This window comes from Sus scrofa, chromosome 7, assembly GCF_054392235.1.
Source record: "Sus scrofa isolate SSC_HxYL_T2T_F1_AM1 chromosome 7, Sscrofa_HxYL_maternal_Yorkshire_Landrace_v2.0, whole genome shotgun sequence".
NCBI classification, from domain to species: Eukaryota; Metazoa; Chordata; class Mammalia; order Artiodactyla; family Suidae; genus Sus; species Sus scrofa.
Window position 1 is genome coordinate 122,162,434 of NC_139389.1, and position 25,574 is coordinate 122,188,007.

At 46.5% G+C, this 25,574-nt stretch overlaps 1 protein-coding gene across 27 annotated transcripts in view; it reads right to left on the reverse strand.

The window, feature by feature from the left end:
• FOXN3 (forkhead box N3) overlaps nt 1–25,574 on the reverse strand; it is a 415,372-nt gene that overhangs the window by 35,419 nt on the left and 354,379 nt on the right. For 9 of the 27 annotated variants that reach the window (XM_021098358.2, XM_021098350.2, XM_021098347.2 and 6 more), the window contains 1 exon segment: nt 859–924. The exons of 13 other annotated variants lie outside the window; for them this stretch is intronic. In XM_021098358.2, coding sequence (XP_020954017.1) covers nt 859–924 — 66 coding nt within the window. 27 annotated transcript variants of the gene reach the window in all.

Below are 25,574 nucleotides of genomic sequence, written 5' to 3' on the forward strand. Positions count from 1 at the left end.
GCACTCCACAGGGTTCTGGTGGAGTGGAATGTGGGCCAAGAAACGAGCCACAAGGGAGGAGGAGGAGGAGGAGGAGGAGGAGGGACAGAAGGTCCTCATTTGGGTCATCTGTCATCACTTGGGAAGGAGACCTTTCTGAAAACTTGGTAGCTCCAGAGGTGGGCAAACCATCCGATGGTGGACAGAGGAGAAGTTCGAGTTAGGAAAGGCGTTGTCTCAAGCCTGACATTGCTTGATGGCCAACAGCGGATGAAGAGAGGAGCCCTGCGTCACTCAACCAGTCCCGCCCTTCCATCTGTGACACCCTGGAAAGCGGGTGGGGATGAGCTGGTGTGGGGGGCACCACGATGGTTCCATTTCAAGGCTGCTCCAAGCTCCTGGACACTCGTCTCACCAGATTTTCCTCTCCTCTCTCTAAAACGGTAGCCTGTTTATTAATGAGGTCCCCCAAGGGAGAGGAATGTCTAAAAATGGGCACTGCTGAGTTCCCTGACTGTTATCCTGGCCCCCTGGTAGCCTCTTCTCTCAGAAACTACTAACTTACAGACACAATTCCTGCAGGAGAAAGGGTCTCTCCTCTGGGACTCATCATAGGGTCCACTTCTCTTTCCCCAAGTCTTAAGCCCTGAAATTTTGTTAGAACTTGGTCATCTTGGAAACACACCTGTGCATCCATTCATACATATGCATGGCCGGATCTTTACACGCACATGTATGGCATCACGTACTGAGATGGTTTAAAGTGATTCACTAAGGGAAGTTCTGCTGGAACATTATTAGTTCTTCCTATAGCCTGGGATATAAGAAGGTTAGGTTCAACAAACTATGGTGCTGTAGGCTAGAGAAATATCTACTCACAACCTGCTTGTATCTCAGGGGGAGTATTCAAAAGCATCATGGCACTGGCAGCATCAATGTCAGGATCTGGAAAAATCAACCAATAAATAACATTATTTACAACGGGGCTGGTGTGTGTGTGTGTGTTTTTCCCCCTGCAAGTTACAGCTGATGAATGCAACAGAGGAAAAAAAAAAAAAATCCAGGGACTAGAGAAGCGATCCCAAAGGTGACTTTCTTCCCAGTTGGATGTGCAAGGAAGAAAGTTATTTTAGGATGAGATTTCAGGGGCCTGTTAGCAAGCTTTTCAGACAAAGCACGGGTTTCTGCTCATTTCACTAATTTCATGATTTGCACAGTGTGTTCCTGATAAGTTGCTGATCTTTGCATTCGCAGGGCTTTTTCTCCTGGGGTGGAGGAGTTGGAGAGTGGGGTGACAATAGAAAGTTCAGCCACAGGAATCTTTAATGAACTGGGGAAGCTCACAGCATCAAGAAGAGAAAGCACGAAATACACCTGCATCTAGTGAGATACAAACAAGAGCCTTGGTCATTTCCATTTGTCAGCAGAACGTAAACTGTATTTTATGAGGTTGTCACAGCAGTGGTGGAGGCAGAGAAAGCCTTAAAAGCACTTAAAATATAAAGAAAAAAAATGAAAGTTCTGATTGTTGAAGGGACATGTTTGCTATTATTGCTTTTAATATGGGACTGAGCTGAAACAAAAATTATACTCATCACTTCATTGCTATCAGTCTTAATAGGTTTCTGAATCCTTTCTGATCCACCAGTTGACAGATGGCAGGTTATATACAGAGAGAAAAATATTATCCTTTTATAACGAAATTCATTTTCCTCTGAGAAACAGCAGCGCTGCTGCTATGGAAATGAAAGTCACCATGGCAACAGTAAACAACCCCCAAGAATGGTCACTGAATAGGCTGAAAAGAACATCTGCCCCAGCGCAGCGTCCCAGCTGCCCTGGGGCGAAATTCGCTAATAGTGGAGTGATGCCGCGTGACAGGAGCTGCCCGTGCCTGGACCAAATAAAGAAAGTCGACACCAGAATGCCTGCCCTTGCCGATTACTACCTCTGTGTCCGCTAAGCCCGATGACTAATGATGGGGGGGGGGCTCGCACTTGTCAGTTTCTGTACAAATTACACACCAAAAAATTCAATTTACTACTAATGGCTCCATGGCACTCTCTTTTGGATTTTATGTAGAAAATGACTTTTTTACTGTTTAAAAAAGCACATTTTTCTTATTTTATATGTACAGTTTAATTCCAGGGGAGTAACGTGACGCAGTATAAAGCCTCACAGACAATTAATAATACGGATGACGCGGGTCCCAGAAGACAATGCCTCAAAAAAGAAAAAAACAAAAAAAGTAAAGGAACTTGATTCTGCAGGCCTTTTTCTATTTTGCCTGTAGGAGGGCTGTGACTTATACTCTATAATGGAGTGAAAGATTATTTTAATAAGTACATTTTGTGAACAACAGGTAAATGAACTTATTTGACAATTCCTGGGGTGGAGTTCTTAAAACAGTCATCGATTCCCACTGATCTTAAAATATATATATATAAATTAAATATATATAAATACAAGTTGAATGACAACCAAAAAACTTAAAAGTTCCACTCAGTGCTCCAGGGGCTGCCACTGCCCCTGCCCTCTCATCTCCCCATCAAATTGAAAGTGAGCAATGTCAGGGTATTGCCGGCACCCTACAAGCTGAGGGGAGCAAGCAGCTCCCTGGAAGTGCCTTGAGGGGAGTGAGGCAGGCCTTCCTCTCCTGCTCCCTCTTTTGGGAAAGGGACGTTCCTTTCTCAGGACTGAGAAAACCCGCCAGTTTCTCCGCGCCAAAAGTTCTTTGCCATCTTCGAGAACACAAGTGCTGCAGGCGACCCAGGGGTGGCCTGGCGAGATGCTCCCCGCCTCCCCAGACCACTCTCACCTGGAGTTTTCCTGAGTGACCACGAGGTTTGATGAGGGCAGGACAAGAGGAAATACAGATGAGAGGTGTGAAGTCTTTTTCTATTTGGTTTGGTGGAAAATTGAAGAAAGGAGTTCCATATTCTTCAAAAACACATTTGACCCCAGGAGGAAGGTGTAAGGGGCCGCGGATTGAAAGGGTAATGAAAAAGATGAAAAGGAAGAGACATGAGATGATTAACATCACGTGGATTTCGCAGAACCTAAGTGGGGCAGCCTCAAGGGCAACAAGGGGAGTGTCTCAGACCCCTCCCCACCCCCACCCCGGCCAAGCCAAAGAAGCATGTAAGCCAAGAAAAGACAGGATGCTCCAGGACAAGCCCCTACTCCTTCCTTCCAACCAGGTCTTCCAGGCGCCAGGCCTCCATGGATAAAAGTTCTGTTGTGGTCTCGGCACTCCTGCTGGTCACCAGGCATTTGGGGTGGACGTAACGCCCAGTGTTCTCATTACCTCATTCAGCACCAACTCCTAATCTCCACCCACCACTCTGAATGGGTCAGGTCCTGGAGGACATAATTCTGAATACACAGCCCTAACAGCGGAATGGAATGAAGGCCGAGGCACGGGATGCCAGCCTCATGACATCTTGGCAGGTGAAGTGGCAAACACGAGAATTGCAAATGGTAAGAGAGAATGTGATCATGTATCTGTGCAGGTGTGTGCAAGGCTGGCACGAAGGTGCCAGCTCTTCCCGGGGAGGGGTGGGGGGGAGAGACAGTGAGTGTCATCCTTGGTGGGGAGTGTGATGAGTCACAAATTTTATACCAGTGCTATCACTACCACAGCCAAGAAAAGGAGCACAGCTAAGATACAGATTCCCATTTCCCTGAAGGTTCCTTTTGTCCCTTGCTCTGGGCAGCTACTGGTTTACGTTCTGTTATTCATCCGTGATGTGTCAGTTGCTCTCAAATATGGATACATGTTTATCTAACCATCTGTAGATGGACACTTGGGTTGATTCCAGTTTGGGATTTCTTTTTTTTTTATTTTGCCTGTGCCCATGGCATGTGGAGGTTCCTGGGCCAGGGATCAAACCCACGCCACAGCTGTAACCGGCGTCACAGCTGTGACAATGCCAGATCCTTAACCCACGGAGCCACAAGGGAACTCCAGTTTGGGATCTTACCAAAAAAGCTGCTGTGAACTTTTGTACCAGTCTTTTGAGAACACGTTGTCATTCCCTGGGGTAACTGCTGGTAAGGGTATGTTTAACTTTATAGGGGACTGATAAACTCTTTCCTGAAAAGGTGGTACCACGTAGGCGTTCTAGCAGCTCTGCCTTCTGGACAATACTTGAAATTGTCAGTTTTCTAAAACTGCAGCCATTCTAGATGTGTAGTGGTATTTCCGTACCATTCTAATTTGTATTTCCCTGCTGGCAAATGAAGTTCAACATCCTCTCATGTGCTCAACAGCCATTTGGGTATCTTCTTTTGTGGAAAGCCTGTTCAAGTGTTCAAGTGTGCGTCCGCTTTGTAACTGAATGGTTAAAACGTCTTAAACATTCTAGGTAGAAGTCCTTTGCAAGATGTATTTTTCTCAGTCCATGGCTTGTCCACTCAGTTTCTTAATGGTATCTTAAGGAGAAGTCTGAAATTTTTGTCAAGTCGAATGTATCAACTTCTTTTATAGCTCAATGCTTTTTGAGTCCCAACTGAGACGTCTCTGCCCACCCCAAAGTTGCCAGAACTGTCTCCTGAGTGACATCATTTTTTGGCCTCATTTGTCAGTCTATCAACTAAAACATTATCTGGGTTCAATGCTCAGATACAGGCAAATGAAAATGGACGTAATCAACCAGACCCCTCTCTTGATCCAGTAAGCTGCTGAAGCACCCACTCCCAGAACTGCAACGTCCATACCAGAAGGGCCCGCTTTGGCTCCGGGTGTCATGGGGACCCACTGCGCTGCCTGAGACAAGCCTTAGTCAGCCTGTTTCTATGTCAAAAGCCTCTTGGACCCTCTGCTACCCATCGGATGTGTCTTTGTGCCCGTGACACCCTGATATCCTCTGTGTTTCAATCTTTAGAGCCAACAATTTCCCATCTCTCTAAAGAGAGATGTGACAGTATTATTAAAATTGTCTATACACACACAGGCATTTATGTATTATCGAAATACCCACACACACATACCAACGCTCATGCACACGTTATCTATTCTCTAAAAATTGGTTTATATGGAACATACTTTTCTGAAAATAACTGCCCCCCCCCCCATTTTCCCCTTAATGACAGATCTTGGCACATTGTCGTATGCGTGTACATTAGCTGAAGGTTTTTTTGTGGTGACTTTTTCATGCATAAAAACACACACAGTGTTCGTGCCGACACTCCTTCTCCTTTTGGCTGCAGACCACTTTAGAAGGCAGGAACAAGGCATCTGTAACTGGAGACCTGTGCCCAACACCTTGCTTCTTCCTACAAATCCTGAGCCCCAGAAGACACCGCCTAATGCGGCAATGCCCTGCCTCTCTCCTGGCCCCGCCTCATCTCTCCCTCCTCTGCCCACGCGTGGCTCTGACTTCTCAACCTCTCTCTGGGGCTCATCCCCAGAGGCCACCTTGGTAACAGGTTTGGTTCCAGGAGCAACTCTGGGTCTCCCGAAAAGACTTGACTTCCTGTGCTTGGAAGTGACCTGGCGGCGGTCTGTGTCTTTAGGTAGTGGAGGGACTTTCTGATGGAAGCACATCTTTTTGGCAGGAGGCTTTTGACCAAGGACACCTGTTCTGAAGCTTTCTGGCTGCAGATATTTTAGGGCACCGGGCAGTTGTTTTGGAGTTGGGGAGATGCTTCTGCTTGCGAGGCATGGCTGATTCTGATGGATTGAAGGCCCAGGACTAGATCTGGGGAGGAGGAGCAGTGAGTTGGCTGCCCAGGATTTTCCCCTGGGCTTAAAGGAGAGGATTTCCCCCTGAAAAGGTTCAACCCAGGTTACCAGGAAAAGCAAAGAGGGAGTCATTTTGGCCAGGAACTCCTTTTAGGTGAGAAGATCCATTTAGCGGAAGCATCCTTTACGTTGTATTTCTGGGGAATGAGGGGGAGGCAGAGGGCTACAGGATTCGAGCAGCAAAAGCCTCTTTATTTTCAGAGGGGGTGGGGAGTGCTTCTCAACAGCAGTGAACTTGGTGTCCTAATGCCGGAGGCCGAATCATTTACCTCCAGGTTAATTCAGTATAACACCAAGAATGCCATCACGATGCTTAATAAAATTATGGCCATCCCTAAAACTGAGCCAATCTCAAATCCCATATTAAAAAAAAAAAAAAAAAAAACTCCTTTCTTGGGCTTCAAGAATAAATGCTACTTCTCCTCTGGACCGGTTCCCAATGGCCCATTTCAATTTTCATCTTTAATACAGCTGTCTCATCACACTGCCTCTTCTCTGCAGTACGAGACCGAAAAGCAGCCACACATCTTAAAGATGTTTTCAAATCCTCTTCTCCTGAAGGTATATACACAATTCTATCAAGCTACAGTGAAATAATAGGTAACAACGTTTGCAGAACCAATGGTTCAGCTGTTTGGATTTTTTTTTTTTTTCCAACTGTGCTTCATTTTACCAAAATTTGGAGATGGTTTCTTTTGGGGGCCGGGAGGAGGCTTTTTGTGTGTGTGAGTATGATGGGAAAAGCACTCAGCAAGGTGTTCTTTGAGTCCCTGCACTGCCACTGATTAACATGTGACTTTGATTTTGCTGGGTCTGAGTTCATTCCTTTTAAAGCGGTGATGGGTGGCTGCAGACATGGGAGGGGCCAAACTGGTTTCAAATCTCATTCCAAGGAATTCCTGGCTCCACCCATAATATCCCCTGACCTCTTCCTCTCTTCATGGCTTGTGGCTGCCACAACTATGGACTCCAAGAGGTATCTACCAAATGAAGCCCCTGCTCCGATGCCTTTGGAGGCAAGGCTGGAAGACTATCTTATTGTCCCTCCAGTGTGGCGGGCTGTCATTCTGGGCAACTGTGGGTCCACTTTAGCCTGGTTGGGTATGTTGTGGGTTCCTGATGTGGCTTCTGTCTATACACACTCTCCTTCCTCTGGGATCTGGGGTCGTAGGGAGGTGACTGCAGAAGCCATCCATTTTAACAAACCAAGAATACAAACGATGGTTGGAAACCCTGGGTTCAAGCCTCAACTGCTGTAGAAAGGCTGTAAAAAAATGTGAGTATCATCCTTAGCATCTCTGAACTGACCAACCTAAAACAACGATAATGAAACATCTCCCATATGTAAAGCCTGAGAACAACCAGGAGTCCTAACTCTCTTGGAAATCATTTAAGTTTCCATAGGGCTAGTGTGTTATTTCTCCTGCTCCCTTTCAGGCCCAAAATGTTTTACAGGATGATAAAAGGTCTTCATATAACTGAATAAAAGAGGCTTGAGAAGCATTAAAAAAACACCAAACAGGAGTTCTCCTTGTGGCTCAGAGGAAATGAACTCAATTAGTATCCATGAGGATGTGGGTTCGACCCCTGGCCTCACTCAGTGGGTTAAGGATCTGGCATTGCCGTGAGCTGTGGTGTAGGTCACAGACAAGGCTCAGATCTAGTGTGGCTGGCAGTTGCAGCTCTGATTGGATCCCTAGCCTGGGAACATCCATATGCCACAGGTGTAGCCCTAAAAAGCAACAAACAAACAACAACAACAACAAAAACCCAAAACTGAACAACGGATGAGACACACTTGGACTTACTGGACATATGGACACAGGTGACACTCAATCAGACACACACACTGAGCTATTCATGTTCTTGCTCACATTCTTTGTAAGAAAGTGAGCCCATCTACACGGGCTCCTCCTTGCTGCTTTGTTCACTGCTGTATCCCCAGCACCTAGAACAGTGCCTGGAGCACAGCGGGTGCTAGAAAAATCGTTGCCAAACATTTGAGGGCAGGGCTCATCCAATCCAACTGTCTGATGCTGATGATCCCAGGGCACAAGCCTCTGGATGCACAGTGGAATCCCCTGGAAACTCCAGAAAACCCGATGTCAATCCCACCCCAGATGACACTGAGTTTTGCAGAAACTCTTCAGGGGATTCTGGTGTGCAGAAAAGGAACAGCCTCTCCCTTAGGAGCAGTCAAAAATGGGTAAGTGAATGCATCCAAAGTAGCCCACTGGGGATGGCAAGTGATCCCTAGACATCCCTTCTCATCTACAACGTTGCTAGATCGCTTTGCTTTGAAATGTGTTTATCCGTGTTTTTGTAACACTGCATGATGGTGACACACTGGAAAGGATGTAGTCATTCCTGGAAAATGGAGACAAAAAAAAAAAAAAAAAATACCTGGATAACTTTTAAGGCTAAAGGAACAAGAAACAGATGAAAAAAAGCAAGACAAAAAAAAAAAAAAAAAAAAAAAAAGAGAAAAACTCCAATAAGGTATCTCTTTGCTGGGGAATTCTGAGCAGATCTTCATGACTTCACTGTGCGCATTCCTTACACCCCCTAAGTCAGTGGTTCTCAGTTGGGCGTGATTCTGCACCCCTTTCCTTTAAGGATGCACAGCAATGTCTGGGGACAGGTGAGTGGGGGAGGGTGCTAAGGGCGTGGAGTGGGAACACCTAGCCCACAGATGCGACCCGGCCTTGTACAGTGTACACAACAGCCCCTCCCCCAACAAAGAATTACCCAGTTCAAAATGTGAATCGTGCTGATGTTGAGAAACTCTGTGTTAAACTTCCATGTAACCTGTGCTATGGTCAGGAAATACAGTTCTAAACTATTGTATATAGAATGGATAAACAACAAGGTCCCACTGAATAGCACGGGAACTATTGTCAATATCCTTTGACAAACCAGAATGGAAAAGAATATAAAAAAGACTCTTACACACATAACGGAATCACCTGCTGTATACCAGAAATAACCAGAACATGATAAATCAACTATACTTGAATTAAAAAAGAAAGAAATAAAAAAACACAAAAAGAGGAGTTCCCGTTGTGGCTCAGTGGAAATCAATCGGACTAGGAATCCTGGGGACGCAGGTTCAATCCCTGGCCTCTCTTAGTGGATTAAGGATCCAGGGTCGCCATGAGCTATGGTGTGGGTCACAGATGTGGCCTGGATCTGGCGTGGCTGTGGCTGTGGCGCAGGCCAGTGGCTACAGCTCTGATTCAACCCCAGCATATGGGAACCTCCATGTGCTGCGGGGCGGCCCTAAAAAAAGACGAGGGGGGGGAAACCCACACAGAAAGAAAAGAAAAATAGTTCTTTGAATCAAAGTAACTCCAATAGACTACATCCAAAGTAAACAAATAGATACAAAATTCACTTCTGTTGTTGATGTTTTCCTCCCCTTTTGGCAAAATCCCGAGGTGTAGCTTAAGAGAGACGGGACAGCTACCTTTGTGGCTTTGAAACCTCTGAAGGAGGAGCCACTGTCTTTGGCTGCTGTTGCAATCAATCAAGGTATCTAAGGACAGCCGCCTCTGATCCTGAAGCGGCAGAACAGGGGGGCGTTGTCAGGTCCACTGAGGTCACTTGCTGCGCATATTTCCCCCTCCTCCCTTCTGGCTGGAGGTTATTAAGATGGGATTCACCATGGCTACAGGCTGCGAATGTCTGGATCTTGCAGCCAGACCAGAGAAAGTGACACCGCTGAGCCCAGTGGACAGACTTCAGGATGGATGCGACTTTCGGGAATCAGAGCCTCACACGAAAATGGACTCCAAGTGTGACTTTTAAAAAATCGTCTTTCTGAGGGGAGCTGGGGCTAGAGGACACCAAGAGCAGTGCCTCCTCTCCAAACGATGACGTCAAAACCCTCCAAACTCTGGCTACTCTAAAAAAGATGAATTGAGTGAAAACTAACAATTCAGGGCATTGAAACAAACCATTGTTTTTTGTTGTTGTTTTTGTGTTTTGGCTACAAAAGAAAATCTAAATCAGGTTGGGGCAAAACACAGGATAAATGATCTCTCCACGCATTACAGGATTACCAGGCTCCCAGGCACACATCTTCGGAGTCTTTCTCAGCTTAAAAACTCTGAGGGGTGGGATTTACTGGCTCTGAAGCGCAGCACCGCCGTCAGCTCTGCACATGAGGAGCACATTTATAAAGTGAGCCCCCGCCAGAGCCAGCCTTCTAACTTGTGCAAATTGCCTATTCAGTACCCTGATTGCATTTCAAGCAGAGAGGATTCGAGGAAAAGTTCTGGAAGGTACGTGCGGAGCTCAGACTGCGCCCTGGGCTGGGAGTCAGATGCCCGGTCTCCGCTCTAACGTGATGTTAGGGCAGCTGAGTCTCGGGTCCTCTTGGCCTTGAACTCTCTATGCATCAATCACTAGAGCGGCTGCTTCCCTGCTTGAGAAGTAAAAGAAAGCTTCTTAACACTACTAAGGGCAGATGTGTCCAGATTTCTTTCTTTCTTTTTTTTCTGGGAAACAAGAAGCACTTTAACTTTTTTTGTTCATTTTTTAAAGTTTTATCAAGGTACAGTTGATTTATAGGGTTGTGATAATTTCCACTGCACGTCAAAGTGATTCGGTTACACAGGTACAGACAACCGTTCTCTTTCAGATTCTTTTCCCACATAGATTACCACAGAATACTGGGTAGAGTTCCCTGGGCTATACAGCAGGTCCCCACTGGTCAATCATGCCACATACCTCGGTGTGCATATGCCAATCCCAAACCCCCAGTCCATCCTGCAAGCCCAACCTGTCCCCTTTGGTAACCGTAAGTTTTTCAAAGTCTCTGAGTCTGAAGAAACACTTTGACTTTGATGGGACCTAATCAAACTTCGGAGCTTTTGCACAGCAAAGGAAAACCAGAAACAAAACGAAAAGACAACCTACAGACGCAGAGAAAATATCGGCCAACGAAGCAACGGACAAGGGAATAATTTTCAAAAAATAACAGCTCATATAACTCAATAACAAAAAACCCCCCAAATAACTCAATCAAAAGTGGGCATAAGATCTAAACAGACGTTTCTCCAAAGAAGACAGACACATGGCCAACAGGAGGGGATGCTCCTCACTGCTAATTATTAACGAAACGCAAATCAAAACTACAGTGAGGCATCACTTCGCACTGGTCAGCACGGCCATCATCACAAAGTCTACAAATGATAAATGCTGGAGCGGGTGTGGAGAAAAGAGAAGCCTCCTACACTGCTTGTGGGAATGTAAATTGGTGCAGCCACGATGGAAAACAGCATGGGGGTTCCTAAAAAAACATTTTTAGTGTTGCCATGTGATGCAGCAATCCCACTCCTGGGCATGTATCTGGCGAAAATTCTATTTTGAAAAGACACAAGCACTCCAATGTTTACAGCAGCATCATGTACAATGGCCATCACTTATTCATCCACAGATGATGGATAAAAATGTGGCAGATATACATGATGGAATACTACTCGGCCATAAAAAAGAAGGAAATGATGCCATTTGCGGCAACATGGAAGAACCTAGAGATTATCATATTAAGTAAAGTAAGTTAGAGAGAGACAAGTATCCTATGATGTCACTTATATATATAGAATCTAAAATACACACAAATGGGAGTTCCCGTCATGGCACAGTGGTTAACGAATCCGACTAGGAACCATGAGGTTGCAGGTTCGATCCCTGCCCTTGCTCAGTGGGTTAACGATCTGGCGTTGCCGTGAGCTGTGGTGTAGGTCGCAGATGCGGCTCGGATCCTGCGTTGCTGAGGCTCTGGCGTAGGCTGGCAGCTACAGCTCCGATTCAACCCCTCGCCTGGGAACCTCCATATGCCGTGAGAGTGGCCCAAGAAAAGGCAAAAAAGACAAAAAAAATACAAATAAAAATAAAAAAAATAAAATTAAAAAAATAAAAAATAAAATACACACAAATGAACTTATTTCTGAGGCAGAAACAGACTCATAGACATGGAAAACAAATTCATGGTTCCCTAAGGGGGTGAGGGAGGGACAAGTTAGGAGCATGGGATTAGCAGATACACACTACCCACATATAAAATAGATAAACAACAAGGACCTCCTGGTATATGATATTCGATGTCTTACAATAAACCATAATAGAGATGAATATGAAAAAGAATGTGTATCTATGTATAACTGAATCGCTTTGCTGTACAGCAGAAATTAAAACAACCTTGTAAATCAACTATACTTCAATTAAAAAGAAAGTGACTAAGCTTTCTTAAAAAAAAAAAAGAAAACTGAGCTTTAACATTCACGTGTTCTAAGTCCCACAACTCTAACGTCTCCTTTGCTTCTTCAGAGAGGTCTATATTTCATTCCCTTTTCTCCCCCAATCTGTGCTTCCAGTAAATGCATCACCTCCAGCCCCTTCCTGGATCCCTTCAGGTCCACCCGTCTCTTTTCAGCCAAGACACTCTCACCCCAACACCTCTTTCATCTGGAGCTCTGAATTTTCCCCATGATAAACAACCACCTCCATGGTATCTCTGACCAGTTAAATGAAATCTTTCCAGCAGCTGCCTGGGAGCAAACAGAAAGGAACTGGGGAGTTCCCGTCCTGGCACAGTGGTTAACGAATCCGACTAGGAACCATGAGGTTGCAGGTTCGATCCCTGCCCTTGCTCAGTGGGTTGTGGATCCGGAGTTGCCGTGGGCTGTGGTGTAGGTTGCAGATGCGGCTCGGATCCTGCGTTGCTGTGGCCCTGGTGTAGGCTGGCGGCTACAGCTCCAATTCGACCCCTAGCCTGGGAACCTCCATATGCCATGGGAGCAGCCCAAGAAATGGCAAAAAGACAGAGAAAAAAAAAAAAAAAAAAGGAACCGCAAGGATAAACAGAACAACGTGCCCCAAATTCTAGAACGTGAGGATACGGGCAAAGGTGACAGAGACCCAGAATGGGTTATCACTTCTGTCCCATGAGTTGTGACCATGACTCCAGAGGCAGGGAGTTCTGGTTTGGTTCTGTTGGGCTTGTTAAACTGCGCTACAGTTGCCTGTCCATGGTGGGTTTCTAAAAAACAAAAAACTGTCCTGGGGGTTCCCTGGTGGCTCAGTGGATTAAGAATCCAGCATTGTCACTGTTTTAGCTCAGGTCGCTGCTGTGGTGAAGGTTCGATACCTGGCCTAGGAACTTCCACGTGCTTTAGGTGAGGCAAAAACAAACAGAAACAAAACCAACCAAAAACAAAACAAAACAAAACAAACCCACAAAAAGCCTTTCTTTAAACGTCTTGAAGGTGAATGAGAAACCATATATCCCTAAGCGGCCTCTCCTTTGCACCTACTCAGCTGTAAATCTCTGCTCGCTGCATTCTGAGTTCCCCTCTGGGGGCGCTGTGCCCGATAATCATGAGCAGAGGCGACATCCAGGGATTTTGTAGAGGGGCTTCTGTCACCGGGAGGGAGGAGAAAAGGGGATATACGCTGAAGCTTGCCAGACACTGGAATTCTTTCTTTCTTTTGCTTTTTAGGGTCACAGATACGGCATATGCAAGTTCCCAGGCTGGGGGTGGAATCGGAGCTACAGCTGCTGGCCTAGGGCACAAGGCACAGCAACGCCAGATCCGAGCTACACCTGCGACTTACACCACAGCTCGTGGCAACGCTGGATCCTTAACCCATTTGAGCAGGGCCAGGGATGGACCCTGCATCCTCATGGATACTGGTGGGGTTTGTGTCCACTGAGCTGCAATAGGAACTCCCAGACTGTGGAATTCTTTGCTTTGAAAACCTGTTGTTTGCTCTGGCTTCTTCAACCAGAGAGAAACAAAAGCCCACCACCAGGCTGGGACCAGGTAGCCAGCCAGCACTGAGGGTGGATAGCTTCTGGGGGCAGGTAACTGGAATGGGGGGGCCCTGAAAACCAGAGGGCTTGGCCCCACTGATGTCTCAGAGGAAGGAGGCACCAAGCCCAGAAGCCAGAGACAGAACCAGGCTGGGGATCCCTGAGGCAGGAGCTGAAGGCCCAGCAGGACGATGGGAGCAGCAGAGGGCTGGGCGCAGAGCTGGTGGGAAGCGTGAGGGAAACTCCAGGGCATGGAGCTTGGTCGGCTTTGCCCTCTCCATGTGATTAGCTGGTCCTCGCCAACCATCACTGCTCTCCACCTACTGGAAGAGCAGCTCCTGCCCAGAGTCCACCCTAGAAGCCACTTCCTCCTCTGGTAAAGGTCACAGGATTTCTGCCACCTCCTGCATAAACTCCTCAAGGGCTCTGGTCATTCTTGGGGTGGCACGGCCCCATGCAGGCAGGGCAATGCTTGGCCCTGCTGACAACTGAATGTTTCCATGTGCACAGCATCTCCAGTTGGCTCTGTCTTCAACTGGGGGGCAAAGGCCCTTTTCCAGAAGCAAAGACCACCTCAGAGGGACACAGGCAGGTGTGTTGGGGACAGTCAGTGTCACACAGAGCACGGCCACCTGTGCGCCGAGGCAGAAACCGACTGCTCGCCCGGGTCTCAATTGCCTTCCTCCCTCAAAGGACGAGGACCAGGAGGCAGTATCTCTGGACACAAGGCGCACGTTGCCTGGGAACGCGTGCATTGCGCTGACTCCCAAGAACTTCAAGAGGGACCAGGGAACCACGGATTCTCCCAGATCTGACAGGCGACTGTCATCATACAGGACACATCAGAACCAACCTGAGCCAGTGCATCCCACATCAGCATCCACCAGACTAAGTATCACCCCCGCCCCCCCGCCCGGCAAGGCGCTACCATCTTTAGGTTCCTGTGCCATCAATGATCATTCCGTTGAATTGAAAAAGGTTCCCCCACCCCCAACACTGAAACCAACTTCCATACCAGAGAGCTGCTCCTCAAAGACCTGGAGGAGGTGACCACTGCCAATCTGGATCCTAATCTCTACTGTCAGGTTCACGCTCCAGCCGGGCAATGGTTAGGCTCCCCATCTGGGAGGGATGCCTGGCACTCCTCCCCCACTTTTTTTTTTTTTAACTGCAGTGGGGGTGAGAGGAACAAGTTAAAGAGAAAATAATTCAGCTGGTACAGCCCCGCCCCAGCTGCTACATCATCTCCAGAGATTGCACTAAGCCGTGATGCTGGACAAGTATGGTGGGAAAGGGACTTCGGAGGGACATGCAGTTCCCCCCCAACCCACCCCGTCCCTTTGTGTCTGCACCCCAGGGATTTGAGTGCAAGTGTACACTGCAGAATGCCCTCACTTTGGTGCAATGAATTTCCAAATGGAAGTTCAGCGTGTTCTCTGGGGAGAGGCCGGTCTATGCACCAAGGCCAGAGCTGCTCTGCTCTCCCTTCCACTGTGCCCTGTGTCCTTGGGCCCTGAGGGAGGCCAGCTGGCCAGCCCTGGCCTCCTCTGGGAGGGGGAGGACGGAGGGCAGGAGAAGCAGGACCCAGCCCACAACTGCGTGTGAGAAAATTGAGCCAACAAAACCAATCTATAGGAAGCGGTGCCCTGGGGAGGCGGGGTGTGGTCATCGAGGGCTAGGAGTGTGGCGCAGACACTCGGACTGCAGCCTGGGACCAGCAGACAGCAGACATGTGGGCGGGCCCAGGGCTGGGCAGCAGGTGGTGGAGGGACAGGCAGGTGGAGGTGGAGGGCAAGGCAGGATCACTGCAGGCTCGTGTTCTAACCTCTTCTGTGGTTTTTCTCTGGCTAGTCTGGGGGCCTGTCCATCTGTCACGCCCCAAAGCCAGCAGCGCTGGGACCAGGAGCAGGCCAGCAAAGCAGGGACTTCTGCATGCTTTCAGCTCCAAGAAAGCAAAGGTCATATAAGCACCCTTTGGCCACCCTGCTCCCAGATGGAAAGTCACAAGGATTTACAACTAAAACCTAGTTACTTAATCCTGTTTGGGGCATCTTAACAAAAGACCTGAAAGAAACAGGTTCCCTCCCCACCCCGCCCCATCACTGGCTGATACCACATGCTTCCAGTGGCAAGTGGGTCCGTGGAAAATCCACCTCTTTCCGCCTCAGAGACCCGAGTTTCAGGCACAAAGAGGAAGCAGGGCAGGGGAAGCACATTTCCCAGCAGAGATGTGATGGTCCTTATTCCTGCTTCAGTCTGTTCACACCAACCCAAGACCCCATATCACCCTTGGGAGACTGGGGCGCATTCTTTATCAGGAATGATGTTGGATGTGCTGGACCATCTTGTCAGCTCTTCTTCCCAAGTGAATCAGGGCTGCCGATTCTCCCAACAGGATTACTGGTCACTGAGCTCTGTCTGGGCCTCGGTTTTAATGCTTCGTCTTTTATACTTTGGGGTCTAATCCTCGCCCTCAAATACATTAGGGAAAAAAAAAAAAAGATAAAAGCACATCTGTTGCTTCGTATTTTTTTTAACCTTGGTGTAGTTCTCTGAAACATATTTATTCAGAAACAACTTAAAACTGTGAAATATATTGATTGAGAAATAAAAACAAAAGCGCCAACAAAGCACCTGTTCTCCTTTAGCCTGCGGGGGAACTTTACCTAATAGCTGTCTCAAAGCTGGCTCCTGGGATGTCTTGCACCTTTTAGGGGTTGCAGAGAAGGTGGATACAAACGAGGAGGCGGTCACAAGATCACGGTCATTAATCCTGTTGCCACAGCACAGTGCAAACCCAGTTGCATATAAAGAGACACTGGCCCCATCCACTCACCTTTGAGAACAAAAAAAGTATCATCCAGTGGTGAGAAAGCATTCATTTTAGATGCAATTAAAAATGGAAATGCACGGAACTACAGATTCAAGAGTAAGACTACAATAAAAGTATCATGAAAATAAAAGGATTCTGTCTCCCACCCACCAAGACTTACACGCGATGTTGTGAGTGGGAGAGCAATCCTCAAGAAGATACTGACCAGCTAAGAAGTCAACTGTCCTTCAGGGTGGAAGGTCCCTGCACTCGGAGAGCCACGTGGAAGGGTGAGAATGATTAAAATGTGAGGGTTTAAAATGTAGTCTAATCATGCATAGAAAAGTGGTGCCACAGATGATCTCCATAGAAGTTTCCGAACATACAGGACGTAACATAACTAGTACAGAAAAACACTAAGTACTGGGTAGCACTGGGAACTATGTCTAGTCACTCACGATGGAGCAGGATAATGTGAGAAAAAAGAACGTACACACGTATGTGTAACTGGGTCACCATGCTGGACAGCAGGAAAAAAAAAAAAGTTGTATTGGGGAAATAATGACCAAAAAAAAAAAAAAAAAAAAAAAAAAAAAGATAGGTAGCAAGGACCTACTGTACAGCACAGGGAAATCTACTCAATATTCTATAATAACCTATATGAGAAAAATGAATGTATGTATATGCATAACCAGTTCATTGTGCTGAAGAGCCGAAACTAACACAATATTGTAAGTCAACTGTACTCCAATAAAAAAAAAATTTTTAAGACAAAAAAAAAAAAAAGAACCCAAAACAAAAAACCACTAAGTAAATATAATGTGGAATAAAGTAGGTCAAATGCTGAGGACAAGAGCCTGGTTAGAGAAGCCTGCTTTTAAAGAGGTGAGGTTAGGCCAAGCCTGATTTCCTCGTGCAGATGCTATGGGTTCATTCCAGAACTACAAATGCTAAGCCCACAAAAGGTTTTCAGTGTGTGTCTGGGGCATCCTTGTTTTTGGAAAAACCAAGAGAGATGACAATTGCCTGACGATACGATGAACAGACCCAGGGAGACTCTTACGGTGAAATGGACAGAAGGTGACAGTGCGGCGAGGGGAGGGAAGGTCTGTTCTCGCCAAGGCTGCAGCAAAGACAAAACCATCTGGAGACAGCGTTGCAGGCCAGCCCGCCCAGCTGGTGGGCCAGGTGACTCGTGACGGCAACTGGGTTCTTTCTCTTATGGTGCAAGGTGCATTTCATCTTTCAAAAGGAAGAAGCGTTACAGCAAGTATTGCACGAGCAACACCAAACAAACAGCACTGGAAAACAGAGGGAAACATCTACCCAAGGAACGGCCACCACACTGGCACCTGTGGGTTTTTTTCCTCCCCTTTCAAGGTATTTTTCACCAAGTTGGAGCCCTGCCTGGAAGCCGTTCGGACCCAGGCTGTGCCAGAGATCAGCGTGGCAGCTGTCCTTTTAGGGTAAGGGCTTAGGGAAGGGAGTGGAGGGGAAACCAAAATGAATCTGTGTTTTGAAGGTTATCCAGTCCTTCCCAGTTTACATTCTAAAGAAACCCCCAAACCCTGTTTCTGCGAGTTCTGACCACCGAGGTGCTCAGGACAGGCATTCGGGCCACCCTGTGAGGCCAGGCGGGCACGAGCTGATCTCCTGCCCCAGTCTCCTGTCCCCTCAAATGATTACTGCTCCACAGAATGTGCACACGAGCGATGGGGGCAAGTGGGATGAGGAAGGGAGAGGTAAGGACAAAGCCGAAGCTCTGGAAATCCAGGCTCTGGCTTGACTTACGACTCAGAGAAAATGCGAGAAGTGTAACGCTTCCCTTCCTCCCCCACTTAGTATTTATGTCTCACTGTTTCTCTCTAGGTAAGATAAAGATGTTGTTTAAAAAGGTGGGTATTTTCCCCTTGTGTTAAAAAAAAAAGTCCTTCACAGAGCCAAGCTCACTTAAAATTGAACCCACATATTTGACACAGCCTTCCCTGAATCCTGACAGCTACACCAACAAGAGGAAACACCAAAAAAGCCCCCAAAACAAAAAACCCCACAACAAAACAAAAATGAACACAATACACAGTAGTCGCTGGAAGTGACTTCTGCTGCAGGCTGCTGTGCGGCACATGTGGACTGATGGAACAGAGGGCAGAAGGGGAGCGAGTGAACCCGGACCCCAAGGCACCCCTTGTGGGCAATGCTCCCCTGGGAGCACCTACCTGTTGCCTCCTGCTAAAGAGGGCTCCTAAGTCACTTTCAGAACTTGCCACCTGATGGCGCAACAGAGGCAAGTCATACATGGAGCTGCCACCTACAGCTCTGCCACGAAGCCTCCTCTGAAGTTTATGCCCACAGTGGACTCTCCCTTCCTAGGCACCTAGAGAACTTCTTACCATTTCCTGCCACCTGTCTCGGGTTATTTTCCTGTACGGGGTCTTCCAAAGAGACGCAACGAGCGTCACCCCAAGGCTCCTGAGCATTCACCTTCTGTAATGATAGCTCTCTTCTAACACACCTGCCTCAGGGGCCTTCTGGGAAAAGGCAGGAATTCTTTTTTGCCATGGAATTCTTGGGAAGGATGCTCGCTTCAAGAGTAGAAGACGTGCTGAGGCCCACAGGCGGCCAGCGCAGACGTTCTGACAATGGACCACAACTTCGGGTGTCTGAGTAGCATGGAAAGGAACCAGGAAGAATCTCTTCTTGTCTGTTGAACTGCCAGGCAGGGTGGGGAAACGTCAAACATATAGCTTTCCTAGGTTGTCAAGACCCGATCAAGAGCTTGTAATCAAGGGTCTTCTGGTCCTCAAGAAAAGGACTTTTAAGGATATTCCACTCACTCCTAGGTAACCGATCAGTTTCTAAGTTCTAGAATCCACCGAGTGACTCACCCACGAAGCCCTCCCCGGGCTTGACATTTCCAAACACCGTGGTCTTGCCTGTGACACTGATTTCAAAGGTAAAAGAAACGTCCGTCTCATCAGCCTCCAGAGGTGCTTAGGATTATACATAAACAAGAGGTGCTTCTGAGCAGTTTGTAAACTCATCCACAGAAGCTCGACATGTTGTCAAGGTGCCGAGAACTTAACTGGGTAGAGGCCGAGATCCATAACAAATGGGAGAACTACCTGATTAAAACTCCTGGTGGCCACAGGCTGTAGTCTCACCCTTTCTTGGTCAAAGAAACCAGGGCTTCTTGGAGAAATGGCTGACTCTGGTCTGGAGCAGGAAATACACACAGTGAGCCCAGCGCACCTTGTCATGCTAGAAAAGGACACTTCCGAAGTCTACTGGCTTCACATCAAAAGGACTCAGGAACCTACACGAACGACCCTCCCCTTGGCCAAAGATGGGGCAACTTGAGCTCCCAGGAGAATAAAAACTGCATTAAATTGAAACACATCAAATATGCGTTAACCCAACAGTTCATAATGGTATATATACATACATATTTTTTGGCCACGCTTGTGGCATGTGGAAGTTCCTGGGCCAGGGACTGAACCCTCACCACAGCATGACACCGCTAGATCCTTAACCCACGGAGCCGCTAGGGAACGCCTGGTAATATGAAAACAGACAGACAAACAAAAAAAACTGAAACTCGCTGGTTGCTTTAGTGCTGGGGAACCCACTCCTTCTTTGGGACTTGATAAGAGAAAGAGCCAAGTGACTGCAGTTCCTTTCCTAAAGTGGTATTACCTGGGTTAGCAAAGGGATAGATGAGAAGATGTTTCTCTTTAGAGAAATATTCAAGCTAATAGACGAAAAAGGAAGGAGTTTGCATTTGCAAAATTTTGCAAGCCCCTGATGATACTTTATCGAAGCAGTGACACTCCGTAGCTGCTAACAGAAATGAAACAACCAGACATAATATATTACCTAATAGAGGAATAACACCCCACTTAGAAATAATCTTATAACTTCCTATCCCCCCCAAAACATCGTTCAGTCTGAATCTCTTCAAGCCTCCAGAGCGGTGGTTCTCAACCAGGTAGTGATTGTGGCCCCTCGGGGAAACTTGGCAACGTCTGGAGACATTTAGATTGTTGTAGCTGGTGTGTGTGTGCGCGTGCGCGCACACGTGTGTGTGTGTGTGTGTGTGTGTGTGTGTGTACTGACATCTAGTGTGTAGAGCCCAGAGATGCTGCTAAACATCCTACGATGCCCAGGAAAGCCCCTTGCAGCAAAGAAGTATCCAGCCTCAAACGTCAAGTGCTGAGGGTGAAAAATCCAGCTCCCAACTGAACCACCAATTTATAGGCAATTCAGGGGACAGAGGAACGAGTTCAAAGACAACACAAGATCAATCAGCAGAATCCATGCTCTGGAAGAGGAATAACCCAACCTGTTCAACAACAGCTGTAGCAAGAAAAAGAGAACTGGATAGATAACTATGGAGAGGAACCTACAGATTGAAAGGGATGAAAGGGATGTTTCCACTGACGGCAGCGTATGAACTTTATTTGCTTCCTGATTTGAAAACATACGGTTAAAAAACAACCACCCTATAAGCGACTGGGGACAAGTAAACACTGATGGAGTACTAAGGAATTCTCTTTTCCTCTAGTTTTATTGAGCTATAATTGACATATAAAATCGTGTAGGTTTAAGTCATACAACACAGTGATTTGAGATATGTATATATTGCAAAACGACAATTAAAAATACACTTGCCACGATACGTTTTGTTAAATCCATCACCTCACACAGTTATAATGCTTTTTCCTTGTGCTGAGAACGTTGAAGGTCAGAGGAATCATTACTAGAAATGTTAAGGTGTATTACTGAGATTGTGGTTGTGCTTTAAAAAGTTTCCATATTTTTGTGATAATACCAAGAAGAACTTAACATGATAGGAAGGCATTGGCTCCAGAATCCCCATCTCTTGGGGTGGAAGGTGGGGGAAGTGGGAGCGGTACAGATGGAACAGGCCTGGCCAGGATTTGATGATTACTCGGTGAACGGTTAACAGGGATTTATTTTTTCTGCTTTGCATTATATTGAAAGGTTCTCTAATAAAACATTTTAATCGTTTTTTTTTTTTTTTAAATGGTGGCAAAATACACCAGACCAACCGTATCAGATACAGAACATGCTCTTTATTCACAAAAACATGGAGCTCCAGGCGATGCTGGGTCCTGAGAAGTGCATCCCAGGAGACAGGCTAGGTCTAGACTCACTGACGTTTGAGTTCCCTCTTGAACGTGAGTTAAATTTGATCTTCCACTGGAAGAAGTGTTAAACAGTGGTTTAACCCAACACTTAAACAGCATGATAAAGCACAGCAGGCCCAATTTAATTTGTCTTATGGTGCATGCCTGGAAGAGATGGGGGGGGGGAGGGGTCAGCACCCTTCAGACCCCCCTAGGCAATTAACTTACACTTCCAAGCAGGAGGTGCTATTATCTTTAACTCAGCAGGCATAACTGTACATAATTAGAGGTCATAATTATGGTTCTCTTTTTAAAATGTGACCATAGTATCTAAATTGACCTCCTGTGGCAGCACTGCCTCCATGCTGGGAAGGACATAAAAGGCGGATACAGGCGTCCGGGTGATGGGCAGCCCAGGTCCCCGCACGGTGTCGGAGGTCAGGAGACCGTACTTATTCCCCGCGGAACTTCGATCTGTTTGGGGTTTACTAATTATCATTTTTCACTGAGACACATTTTATTTCTTTAAATAGACACAGACCAGACAGCGTGTTACACCGCCTTTTGGGCCACGGGAAAAAGGCAAAAGCAACCATGCAAATTAATATGCCAGTAATTACGTGCACCTACTGTCTAATTATCCATGTAATGACAAAGTTTAAAAGATCAATGCTGGATCATTTTTCACCTTTAGTGTTCTGCAAAGTTGCTACCGAGCCTCTACTTTAGAAATTCTGATTTATGGTTATTTTATTATACCTGGTAACTGGCCCCACCTAGTAATACTTCTGGCTTAAGCAGACTGCATCATCATAGAGAACGAATCATTTTGTGGAGAAATAAAACCTACCTGGATTTTCATATAGCCAGTCTGCTCTCAGTTCTAAGCATAGAATAATAGAATTTTTGAGCTCAAAGAGACCCTGTGAAATCACTTGCAGGTGAAAAGTCCGAGGCAGGTCCAGAGAGAAGAAGAAGCAGGTTCGATGGCGGAAAACCATGGGGTGAGTTACTCCGAGCAGCATTTTAGGACCAACCAGCGGTCAGCGCCTTATCTAGCGGCCCTGTGAATCCCAGTTCCTGCTCTCAACACAAAATCTAAGCAGCGGCGCTGGGTCTCCCAACCCTTTCCTCATGAGCATCCGCGTCTTCACTCTTCACCCGTAGCCACTACATAACCCTGACAAATAGCCAGCGTCTTTCCAACTGTATTTGAAATCCTCAGCCAATGCTTGAAAAATTGGAAAGAGAGATGCAGCAGCACCAGCGAATCTCTTTCTGGCTGAAAAAAGGGAACAAAAATCCCCAAGTCTGATACAAGCAGCTTCAAATGGAGAAGACGACATGTCACAGCACTTATAGCCCAATGATGACTCTCGCTTGGAGGCCTGAGCTTCGAGAACACAGCCCTGAGAAACAGGTTTTTTTTTTTTTTTTTTTTTTTTTTTTTTTTTTTTAACCAATGCCCTTTTCTTGACTAGAACAGCCTGGGAGTGAATGGTGGTTCTCTATATTTGTAAAAGCTCCTCTATTCAGAAAAGAAAAACTTAGCGGCTCTTCAGAGGCATCCAAAACTAGAGTTTAAATAAAAGAATGATTGCCTTACTGCTTTGATAGGCATGTCACCACGAAGAAATACTACCTTACTACTCTTTTCCTCTGGTTCAGGCAAAGAAGCCAAAGGAATAAGTCTAAATACATCACAAGGAAGGCATTTAATGGAGACTAGTCCATTTGCATCTCAATGTAAAATCACTACATGATATACGAAAGCAAAGGCATTGATAAAGTACATCCTACCATTATAAAGAAATGGGGCAAGTGGTTCAGGGGTAAATTCTTCAAGTTTCCATCAGTCATTGGAACGCTCCACGCCATTAGTTGGTCCAGAAGGATTTTGCAAATTGCGTGTCCACGTGTCACAGTTCCAGAACTGTGGTTCCCTCCAGCACCTAATATATTGTTGTCACTCAAACATCCTATTAAAATAAAAGGCTTGGTTCCCTAGAGTTTTGCTTTCCTGCTCAGTAAATCAGAATCCACCATATTTATCCCTAAGTGCTGTTTGCTGCATTAATTTACACAAACAAGCCACAAATTAAATACCCTCATTTCCTATTTCAATTAAATTTTAAATCTGGACTGCACACTTCATTTAGCTATTTGTTGGCCCTGGCACATGGGCAGCCTCGGCAGCTGGTGACGAAAGGGTTAAAAACCCCATTTCGGTCAGCCCCTCCCAGTGGGGTTCCTCGGACCAGGAAAACATTCCTTCCACACTGTAAAACCCTGGCATCTGCTGAGTAGCAAAGATGGCTCATTCCATTTTGCTTTATTTTATTCTCCAAAGAATCTATACAGTTTGGACTACAGAACACAATTAATTTTTACATTTCTTCCCACTCTCTAGCTGCCTGTTTTCTCCATCTAAGCACTTTGGAAAAAAAAAAAAAAAACAAACCAAAAAACCCCGAAAAACCCAAATAGAATAGCTAATGAATCCAACGCAGATTTAATTTTATTGATTCTATCTCACATAAAATTGTTCGTTTATCCGATTCTTTTATTTCATTACTTTTCCCTGGAATATACTGTGTCCCACCAACCCCTGGATATTGTCTACAAGTTTCTCTGTGCCGTTTTCAGCGCTGGAGGAAGGAGAGCCCAAACGTGAAGCAATTTGGGAGATTAAGCTTCCCAAGGAAATTCATTTTTATCACCATCTCCCTGCTCCAAAGTGGCCAAGTCATCTTGGTCGTGTTTATTAACTAAAGGTAATAGGAAAGATTCTAATCAGAGCTGCTGTGTATGCAACCGCACAAATCAGTTTGCTGTCAGTGTGGACAGGCGGTTCTCAACTCCAACCGTGGGATCTCGTGGGCGCCCTGGGGCCTGATCTGCAACACCGTGGGCTCTTGCTGACCCCCCAAAGAAAAGCAGTTCGTGAGGCTGGTAAGAGATGCTTGCTCTGGAGACGGAGCAGGAGACCACCAGGAGGAGGGGCGAGGGGAGGTGGCCAGTCGGTAGGAAGACGTCTATGGAAGCCACAGAAAGTGCACGCAAACAATGGGATGCTGTGCGGGTTTCTGGAGAAGGTCCATAGCTTTTATCCAGTTGTCTCAGGGGTGGATCATACGGAAAAGCGTAAGAATCACCGGCTCTTTACTCACTCATCAGATGTTTGAGTCTCACCCTGGAGTGTATCCTTAGGACAGGACTAAATGTTCTCCTCTTGCTGGAAGGAAGAAGCATTAGGAGTCTGATGGGGAATGCTCCTGAAGTCTCTGCCATGCCAAGAAAGATATTTTCCCTCACATTCACACATTGGGGGTTCGAGGCTTGGATCTGGCATTGCTGTGGCTATGGCTCCGATCTGACCCCTAGCCTGGGAACCTCCATGTGCCTCGGATGGGACCGTAGAAAAAAAAAAAAAAAAAAGGAAAAAAAGAAAAAAATTTTCTTAAAAAAAGGATTCACATATTGAAGCCCTTGCCCTCAATATGTTACCTGGGGATGGGGCCTTTGGGAAGGAATTAGGGTTAGATTTCTGACGTGAGGGTGGGGCCCTCATGATGCAATTAGTGGCCTTATAAGAATAGAGTGAAAGAAAAGAAACCTCCTCCTTTCTCCAGTGGAAGGACACAGGGAAAAAGATGGCTATCTGCAAGCCAGTGAGTAACTCTCTCTAGAAACCAAATCCCGCTGGACTTTGACCCTGCACTTCCCAGCCTCAAGATTGAGAAAATGTACTCCTGTGAAAGCCACTTGATCTGCGGGATTTTGTTATGGCAGCTGGAGAAGATGACGCATTCCTGGGCGGGTGTTGAATTATCAGAATTCAACAATTCATGAAGACCGTGTGCAACAGACAGTGGACTGCTCAGCCTCTATTCCACTAGCCTTCTAGCTGGAGAGGCAGGGAAAGCTAAAAATTCCACATTTTCCTGATTCCCTTGCAGCTAGGGTTCTGGGTGTGAATTCAGCTCTGCCAATTAGATGCAGGCAGGTTGACTGAAGGTGCAGATGGTAAGGCGCCGTAGTATGAGTGGACACACAGGGATGCGCAGACGC